Source organism: Nelumbo lutea, chromosome 5, assembly GCF_056320005.1.
Source record: "Nelumbo lutea isolate HS-2025 chromosome 5, American lotus-T2T, whole genome shotgun sequence".
Lineage (NCBI taxonomy): Eukaryota > Viridiplantae > Streptophyta > Magnoliopsida > Proteales > Nelumbonaceae > Nelumbo > Nelumbo lutea.
Genome location: NC_142688.1, coordinates 13,244,988 through 13,254,954, shown reverse-complemented (window position 1 = coordinate 13,254,954; position 9,967 = coordinate 13,244,988). Strand labels below are relative to the sequence as shown.

General features: G+C 37.3%; 1 protein-coding gene and 1 non-coding gene across 2 annotated transcripts; both read left to right on the top strand.

Moving 5' to 3' along the window:
• Positions 1-4,434: 4,434 nt before the first annotated feature.
• LOC148850434 (uncharacterized) lies at positions 4,435-4,997 on the top strand. Its single transcript, XM_088944210.1, has 2 exons — positions 4,435-4,648; positions 4,738-4,997. Exons 1-2 carry the CDS (start codon positions 4,435-4,437, stop codon positions 4,995-4,997), a joined length of 474 nt encoding a protein of 157 aa, XP_088800336.1.
• Positions 4,998-7,418: 2,421 nt separating this feature from the next.
• TRNAS-AGA (transfer RNA serine (anticodon AGA)) lies at positions 7,419-7,500 on the top strand. The gene has a single exon. It is a non-coding gene; the product is annotated as a tRNA-Ser (tRNA).
• The last annotated feature ends 2,467 nt before the right edge of the window (positions 7,501-9,967 follow it).

The following is a 9,967-nucleotide window of genomic DNA, read 5'->3' as shown; positions in this document are numbered from 1 at the left end:
TATTATTATTATTATATTTAATAATTAATATCTTTGTTTATTACTATTAATCTATTAATATTTGATTGTAGTGCTATTGTTTTATTACTATTTTGTTAATAATTTATTATTTTATTATTAATATATTAATTTAATAATATTTTATTATTTTATTAATATTAAGATTGGGGGTGCTTTTTGTCACGAGTTCTTTGCTTCTTGATAGGCTCTAGAATGGGTATCCCATTCCTTGGAGGGACCGGAATGGTCATCTCTCCCCCCCAAGCCCTTTAGGGCCTCTAATTGTAACCCTTTGGGAATCCAACTTTGTATGTATGTATGTATGAATATATTTGGATCTTCATTAATAGGATTGCAAATTTTAATTATTTTATTTTTAATTGTAAATAAAATATAAAACAAAAACAAAATGATTAATATCATAAAAATTCATGAAGAGTAGGGATCTTGGTATGGATGGGGATCTCCATGGGGATGAGGATGGGGATAACCTCATCCTCATCAGCAAGGACAGGGACAATACGAGGATAGGAATTTTCATGGGCACAAGGATGGGAGCGGCTCCTTATCCCTGCCCCGCCCCATTGCCATCTTACTTGTGCAGTTGTGCACAACTGTTGCATATCCAATCACAAGTGAACACAAGTTAGGGATGGGATAGATAATATTATTTACATTAAATACATATTATATATAATATTATTTGTATTTTAAAATTTTCCTTTTTAAGTAAGTCTGTATTCTAAAAAATAATAATTTTAATTAATTACAAATTTCAGGAACTAGTGCCCCATGGGAATCCTGTCCTTGTCGGGGATTGGGGATGGTGGGTAACTTTTATCCTCGATGGGGATTGGGGTCAAAGATGGGAATATGGTCCCTGCTCCAAACTCACCCCATTACCATTCCTAACACAAGTGGCATCTTGGACATATTTATGAAAATGTTGGATTGAATTTGGCTACATCCTTATTCAGTTCAATTACCAAACCTTTTTAATTTGAACCTGACCCAAAATTCACTATTTGTATTTTGATCGTATTTGGATGTGATGCTAAATGTATATATATATATATATATATTGTATGTATATATTATATACATTCTTTTTAATTCATATGTCATATATAATAAATACATACATACATACATACGTATTAGGATTATTCGTCAATACACCAGTTCTATCTAACAAAACCAATTAGATCAAGTTAGGTTCCTGGTTAATAATTGGGTTGGTTAAACTGATTAAGACCGAATTTGGTTATTGAGTTGATAATATGTAAAGGTTTTCTGAGTTTTATTGTAAATTTTATTATATATTAAATCTAGAAGGGAAATTTGATAGATACTATATAATTGGGTCAATCAGAATCTAGCGTATTCTAATTGAGTTCAGATCATAGTCGGATATTAAATTGTATAAATGAATTAGACTAAAAATAATCAAAGTATCTTATTTTATTATCAAAATGTACTAAAAACGACTTTAATATTATTTTTTATGAATAAAACAAATTAAAGATTACTTGTATGAAACTTGAACCCATTATAGTTTAATGAAAATACATAATCCAAACCAACTTTAATATAAATTGTAAGTTTATATAAACATATATTAATATATCGAATCAAATCAAGCTATATCAAATTGAATAGGGGTACATCTATATTTGATTTAATTATAAAGGAATAAGATTCAGATCACCCTTGATGTAACCGTTTTTTGTCACGTACCAATTTTTTTGTGATGTATCAATTTTTTGGCTGAGTACCTCGTCATTTGACCTACTCCTAGGTGGCTTGTGATTCAAAGAATGGTGGAGCTCCCTGGTGGCGAACTGCCTGGTGGTGAGTTACTTGGCGAGCTCTTTGGTAGTGAGCCACCTTGATGGGCTACCGAGTGCGCTGCCTTGGTGGCGAGCTCCCTGGTGTAGTGCAACCCGACTGCCCTTTGCATGAGATCTGCTCCTCTTTGTAGACGACGAGAGCTAAGGAACATACGAGAACTGAATCAGATGACCCGAGGGTGTTTACCCAGCGGGTCCACTCCGATGGCTAAGTTAGCACTTTGATAGTAGAGAGCTTGAAGATGATATTAGAGAGCTAGATAGCATGGGTTACCTCCATTTTTTCTCTTCCTCCCCTCTGGGGGGTCGGAGCTCTTATATAGCATTGTTCTAACAGATCTGGCGTAACCGCCTTTGATTCTCTGTCGCAGTTGTTACTTGCCAGGGCTAAGTGGGTGGGCGCAGGTAACCGTTGTAGAGTATGGTCCTGCTAGACAAGGGACATCTCTCAAGGCTGGCAGGCACGATGCCGCCTGGCAAGAGACGTGGGCGCAGGTCTCCAGATTTGGCAGGTACGGTTGTCAGGTAGAAAATCTTCCTGCGATACGTCGAGCTGCTCTGCAACGAGCTACCTTGCACCGAGCTACTTTTCACCGAGCTGCTTTTCACCGAGCTATCGGTAATGTGTCGATGTGTTTCTACCCGAGCTGCCTATAAGTGGCCAACTGCCTGTGGCAAGCTGCCTGTGGCGAGCTACCTGTAGTGAGTTGGCTATGCCAAACTGCCTGTGGTGAGCTGTCTATGCCGAGCTGCCTGTAAGTGGCGAGCTACCTGTGGCGAATTGCCTATGCTAAGCTGCCTGCAAGTGGCGAGCTACCTGCAAGTGACAAACTGCCTGTAGATGACGAGCTACTTATAATTAACTTGAGCTGTCTAGTTGTCAAGAGACTGCACTTAATTGGCATGAGGTATTGAATGTCATAATTTCACTGGAGTGCCAAATCTACCCTTATCAACCCTTAATAGAATCGAATTCTTTTATCTTACACCAATTGCAATCCTGACCTTATCCCAAACCAGACCCAATTTATTGACAGCCCTTTAGATACATGCATCCATAAATTTTAATTGGACTTGGATTTTAATAGGATCTATGTCAATTTTGTAAGGGCCGGATGTCATATTTTTGGTTGGTAGTAACTAGAAAGTTAAATACCTCAGCGATCTCCAAGTGAAATACGAATACATCGGTATTTTAATTCGAGATCGCATTACTTGTCGCAGAACACCTCAGCGACCTCCAGTGAAATAGGAATACATCAGTGTATGCAATAAATTCAATACATCACGTCAATTGTATTTTCATTTCATTAGGGGTCGTTGAGTTGTCCTGTGACGACTGGTGAGTGGGGGAAACAGCCGAATAGAAACAAAGAAAAGAAAAGTGGGCTGGGCATAAGTTCTTCCTGGTCCAATAGGCTCAAAGGGCTAAGGAAATAAGATTCTAAGTCTGATGGGCCAAAAAGTTCAGCCACTGTCATCCGATCCAGAATCCATAGAGCGAAGTTTCCTACCCAAATGGCCAAAGCCCAAAAGATAATAACCATGGATCCTGATGTCATGCTTAGCAGATCTTCATCTCATAACAAACGTTCTTAATGGAGCACTATGGACTCCTAAACCACTAACTTATGATGATCAAATTTGTTTAGTCAAATTTCTCAGTTTCCTAAAAAGAAAACCGTTTTTCAATTAGTTGATGATATGACGTAGTGATGTGGTATTAGATATGTGCATTATGATGTCCACACGTAATCGACCAACAAAAAAGAAATAAACCCTTTTATTTTGCTTGCCGTTGCTGGTTGCAGCCACCAAAGGAACGCTTCAAGCTTTGGACCACATTAGCCATGGTGGCCCAGACCATGGGCTTTACCTTATGGTGATTGGGCACTCGATTATCAAAGGCTAAATTGTATTAATGGAACGATTTTGGATTGGACAATTAATAAGACATATTGAATTGGACCAATGATCCATATTTATTGGACTGGACTTGATTCTTTTATAATGGATTTATTTTAGATTGGTTTGGACTGAATCAATATCCGATCCACTGATAGAAGATAAGAGAAGAGGTATCAATGTATCAGATTAATCTGGGTCGGAATTAATCTAAATTAAGACTAATTTGAACAGATTGGACGACCAGACATTAAATTGGACCATCAGACATTAAATTGGACCATCAGATTGGGTTGGACCTGATCCATTTATAAGAGACTCATATTGGACCAGATCGGATTGGATCAAATCCAGTCCAATTGACACCCTTAATTGTAAGTGGAAGAATGTACCAAGTGAGAATGCAAAAGTAAAGGAAGCTGCGGACTCTGACTCTCTGAGGTCTACCAAGGAAAAGAAAGAAGGGAATTGAATCAAATTATGAGTTTTAGATATGTTATTTCCTCTACAAAGTCTTACTCCCAAGTTCCTACCTACCAAATTACAAAGTGGTGTAGGCCATTTTGCACTTGCTTTATGTTCCTCCTTCACTATAAATAGTCTCATCATCTCATTACCTCGGTGCCATCTTATTCCACGTTCTCCTGCGGAGGGGTTGAAATTTGATTTGAGCTGAGATATGGCTACCCGATACAATAAGCTGGGTATTAGTAGCGCAGGACTCATTCTCCTGGTAACTGCTGCGTCCCTTTTGACAGTTGGTATGGGCAGGCCCAGCAAGGCCAACAGGCCCAACACCATCGTCGTGGGCGGGTCCCAAGGTTGGCGTTTCGGCTTCAACTACACAGACTGGGCCTTTGAAAATGGTCCCTTCTACCTAAACGATACTCTAGGTAAGCGGTTATAATGTTATATATATTTTCAGTTGAGGCACTGTTCATTTATAATAGTACACTAACGATATCGTGTTTAATATGTGTAGTGTTCAAGTACGATGCTCCCAACGGCACCACCTTTCCTCATAGCGTCTACTTGCTACCAGACTTCTGGAGCTTTCTGAGATGTGATTTGAGCAGAGCGAAGCAGGTAGGGAATGCTATTGCCGGCAGTGGAGACGGGTTTCGGTTCGTGCTCAACAGGTGGCAGCCTTACTTCTTCGCTTGTGGAGAGCGCAATGGGTTCCATTGCAAGGCGGGGCTGATGAAGTTCGTGGTCTTGCCGTTTCCTCGTTGCCATGGTTGACGGAACGGGAACGTCCAGGGAAGAAGCAGTGCCGTGCCGTTTACCCCATGATTTCCAATATTACTTTTTTGGCTAGTTTTGACTTTTTGACTTTTGCGAGGAAATAAAGTAATAATGCTATTTCTAAATAGATCAATTAATAAATGTGTGTGCTGCTTCGGTGTTATTATAAAGAACTTATACATTTTCGAATACCTTCTTTGGAGACGAATCACACGATGATCAATTAATAAATGTGTTGTTCTCTTTAATCTTGACTATTAAGATTTAACCTTAATTAATTTACCCTTTAGAAGCGAGACTGAACGCTGGGTGGGTATATACTTTAGCAAGTTGAAATTGCGTTAAATGTTTTGCAGTTGGAATTAAAATTAGAATCGAAATCTATTAGAATTGAAATTAGAATTTCTCATAATTTATTTGGTTCAAATATGAATAAAAATTATAATTGGTAGCATTAAGAATGAGATTTTATTCCCAAAAGAGGGGGAGGGAATAGCCATTCTATGTATGGGGAAATGCTATTCCACTAGGAATGAGAATGAGATTCCCATTCTATCCAGTCAATCAGTTAAAACAAGCAGAGCCTTAGACAACACGGGGACTTGGTCAATGGAATTCTTTTGATAAAAGCTGTAGAGTCTTTGAAAAATATATTTTTTTTCTTGGATAAACTGAATGACCTGCGGATAAACTAATAATTGTTACCATTCTCTCCCACGGATAAAACACTTACCCATTAAGGAGGAAAGTTGGCCAAATTTTTGTGTGAATAAAATGTATCTGCCAATACACAAAAGTAAAACATCTTTCAGGAAAATGTTTCACTTACCTAACTATCATTTACCCGGGTACATATGCTAAATGATAGTTAAAAATCTGGGCCTAAGAGAATGTTTGGCTGGATAATGAGATAACTTTGGCTCTTATGCATTTTCACTATTTTCACATTTTTAAGATGGGTATTAAAATTACTTCATCCAACATTGAACTTCTATTACTTATCCATTATCTCCATTAGTAAAAATGAGAATGGTTCATTGGTCATCTTCAAAAGACCTTGATTTCATATTTTCATTACGAAAATACCTTTCCATTTTTATCCCTTGTCAAAATTAACACCCAGAGAAAAAGTCAGTTTATACATATTAAAATGGCAATAGAATAGGCGAACATGAAAGCTACATATTTTCTTTTTAGACACTTGTTGCAATGGATCTGGTTCAAGTTCGATGATAATGAAAGATGTTTCAATCAATTTTTTTTTTCTTTCTCATCAAAATTGATTTTATCGGAAAGCATAGTTGAATGATTGCCGATCGGGTAAGACAAATCAGATGCCATTAATGTGTTTCCGGCATTCCAACAGCTTGGTCTATTATAATTACTTGATTCGATTGAATGAAAACTATTGAATCCGAAGATTGGATAGAGGGAAGGCTTTAAAACTTTGACCAGACGATACAATTAATTTTATTCCAAATCCAGACCCACTTTTTAAGGGAACGGAATAGTAAATCTAATGTATGTTCTAAATTAGAGATTCATATAGACCAATAATGTGCGGCCAGGATTTAATCTGCCTGATGCCAAATGGTACGATTTGAGGCCCGTTAAATATCCCTCCATCAAAATCAACCTTAACCTTACACTGGTGGTAGCCAATCTTAGGCAGTGGTTGGCAACTGAACATCATCAACTGTGGACGGGACGAGCCAGGCTCGGGGCACCCGAACCTTTTTTGCCTCTGGGTTGTGGGCCACTATTTCAATCGGCCAGGTTGAACAGTTCTGGTCATGCCACATCAACGTTTATGTATATATATACGAATATATAATTTATTAATAAATAATGTATATTTATGTTTTAGATATTATGTATGTATTATTTTATATTTAATTTATGTTTTTTAATTATGTTTTAATTTTTTATTTATAAAAATATCAAAAATTACAAAATTGAGGTCAAAAAGGTTTTTTTTTTTCTTTTTGTAAAACATAGTGGGACAAGGTGCTTATGTTTCATTGGGACTCATAGATCTCAAAAAGTTATCCAAAATAAAAACAAAAAACAAAAAAAAAACACTTCATTTAAATTTCATAGTACAAAGTTATGGCTTCCCAAAGTTTATACACATAGTATGCAACTGGTGATTTAGTTATCAATTAACCGGGTCAATGATCCAACTATCCGGATTGAATGATTTTTGACAAACTCAATAGTTTTGGCACTTCTTCAAGTTTTATTCAAATTAAACCTGAAACCTTGATTGAGTGACGGTTGAAACAGTTCAACTAGCTGGGAAAAAGTACTTGCATTGGGAACATCATAATTTACAACACATTTGTAAGTGATGCGAAGAACAAATTCAAACTATTTAATATTGATTAAGTGGTCAAACATATTTATTGTCATTGTTCGGTGGGCGTGCCGGAGTGGTTATCGGGTATGACTAGAAATCAAGTGGGCTCTGCCTGCGCAGGTTCGAATCCTGCCGTCCACAGGTTTCTATTTCATTTAAAAATGTGCAATTATTAGTTATTTTGGATTTTCACGATGAAAATAAAAAAGTAAAATGTTATGCAGTGAAAATATAATGTAATGTTTGGAACCAGTGCCGTTTCTTTCTTTTCTACGAAAATGACATTTTTATTTGAACCATTAGTGTATTAATGTATTTTTCAATGCTATAGCAAATCATTGCTAGCGATGGTATAAGCACGTTTCTCATGCTACATCCTGATTTTCAAGATGTGTTATGAGAAAACGTTAATTGTTTTTTCTTTTGGAAAACATCCAACAGATAAAGAGGATGTTTGATTTGGTTATTGAGTAAAAGTTTTGTACTTGGTAGTTATAAAATTGAGGAAAACAATTAATGAGGATGTTTATGAAACATGGGCACCATTGGGCACCACATCAGCAAAGCGCCAATAAATGTATATCCGTTTCAGGCGTTTGTTGATGAAGTGCATAAATTGCAAATATGGATACATATAGATGCAATTAATGAGGCTTTTGTTGATGGGATGTTTATGTGGTAGGATTTATTCAATAAACGCAAACAGAACTAAATACATACAAAATTTTTCCCATCACAGAAACTCTTATATGGTGCTGACATGGCACTGCTTTTTAGGAAAATGGTATTGATTCAAAACATGCCCTACCACAAAAAAATTTATGGTAATGAAAGTGAATATAAGGTTACCTATACCATGCGGCTAAATTTATGACCACATGGCATTTCAAAACTACTTAATTTGAATCTGGGAAGCTTGTTCTTGTTTTATAGATCATTCCCCCTCAGAGTTCCTAATGCGATCCTAAAGTTCAAGGGAAGAAAGTTTCCCAATTCAAGGGGATGTTCAGATGTTATTTATAAGGAGTGGGGGATAAATACATTTCAGGAATCAATAAACAAAATCTGAGGAGAAAAAGGCCTTGTAAAATCATCTAGACTTCAGTAAACCAGTTTCTATTGTTGAACAGGACATAATAGGGATCTCGGGATTGAGCATCTCCCCATGATTAATAACATACAAATATGGGAGATGTTCCCTGATATACAGTTGGGACATGCTATGAAATAGGTGTGAAGAGTGTGCACTGTGAGAAGCAGATCCAGGCTCTGAATGTCATGAAAGTAGGGGGTGGTATAGATATTGAATTGGGATTTGCTCCGCATAGACCACACTCACACTGACCTCACAATACATCCCAAGTGTATTGGGAACATCTCCAAGTGATTAACACACAACTACGGGATGTTCCTGGTATACGGCTGGGACGTATTGTGAGGAGCACAAATCCAGACTTATGGATATTTGTGACCTGATGTATCACCTCATAACATGTCCCAATTGTACATTGGTAACATCTTTGGTACTTGTATGTTAACATTGATAAATGATGCTTCTAGTACACAGTGAGATGTACCTGTGAGGTCGGTGTGAGATATGTTCTGTTGAACCATTTAGTTGGTTCACCATGACTAAGCTTGATAGGCCAAAACTTCATCTCTGCGTACAGTTCATGGATTAAAAAAAATGAAAAGAAAAATGAAACGCAAGGAAGGATTGCACATAGTTAGGCTGCTTAATAGTGGGTCTAAAATGCTCAATCCTGTCCATATCCACATCGGTTTTCATTTTGTGTCAGGATTAGACTGTTGAAATAAAAACCATCATCATCATTCAACAATAACTTCACATTTTCTTTTAATGCAAAATAAGAAATAAGAAGATTTATATAGGGGTGCAAGTCAGGCAAGTTAGACTGGGTTTATGGTCAACCTAAGTGCGGCTCTAAAACTTGGGCTTAAGGCCCAAGCCCGAGGTGAAGACTGATTTTCCCAACCTGAACCCAGCCCACACTATAATTTGATGTACTTGAATTCGATTCAAGCCCGGGCCTGAGTTTGGCTCGAGCTGGTTAATGAATAAATATATATATATATACACATATATTTATGTATATATGTAAATACGTATGTAATATTTACATATATACACATATGTATGTATAAATGTACGTAGTTGGGCTAGGTTCGGACTACCTAAAGGCTAGGCTCGAACCTGGTTTGGGCTACCGAAAATCCAAACCTAGCCTGTGTAAAATTCCAGGCTGGGCCAGTTTGGGCTTGGGCTAGGCCCACCCAAATTGCATCCCTAGATTTTATAAATGAGTAATTTCGGGCTTACCGTGGTTTATAGGGCTTTCAATCTTGATCCCAACCCATTTGACCCACCCACCTTGCAACCCACCCATACCCTTCCATTATGTTGATGGGTCAATATGGGTCGAGTGACCAAGTTTGGTTTTTAGTAGCCGACGATCACCAGTGATTTCTTCTTCTTCCAGAGATGTGTTCGGTAGATCTCTCTCTCTGCTCTTTCCGCCATGGCAGAAAGGTGGAAGGTTTTTCCGTTGTTAGAGCGTGGAGTGGCATGTTCAAGATTAGATTCACA

Coding starts and splice junctions, on each gene's coding strand:
- LOC148850434 (XM_088944210.1), top strand. CDS start 4,435: ATGGCTACCCGATACAATAAGCTGGGTATTAGTAGCGCAGGACTCATT. Junction 4,649..4,737: donor CTACCTAAACGATACTCTAG/GTAAGCGGTTAT, acceptor TAATATGTGTAG/TGTTCAAGTACGATGCTCCC.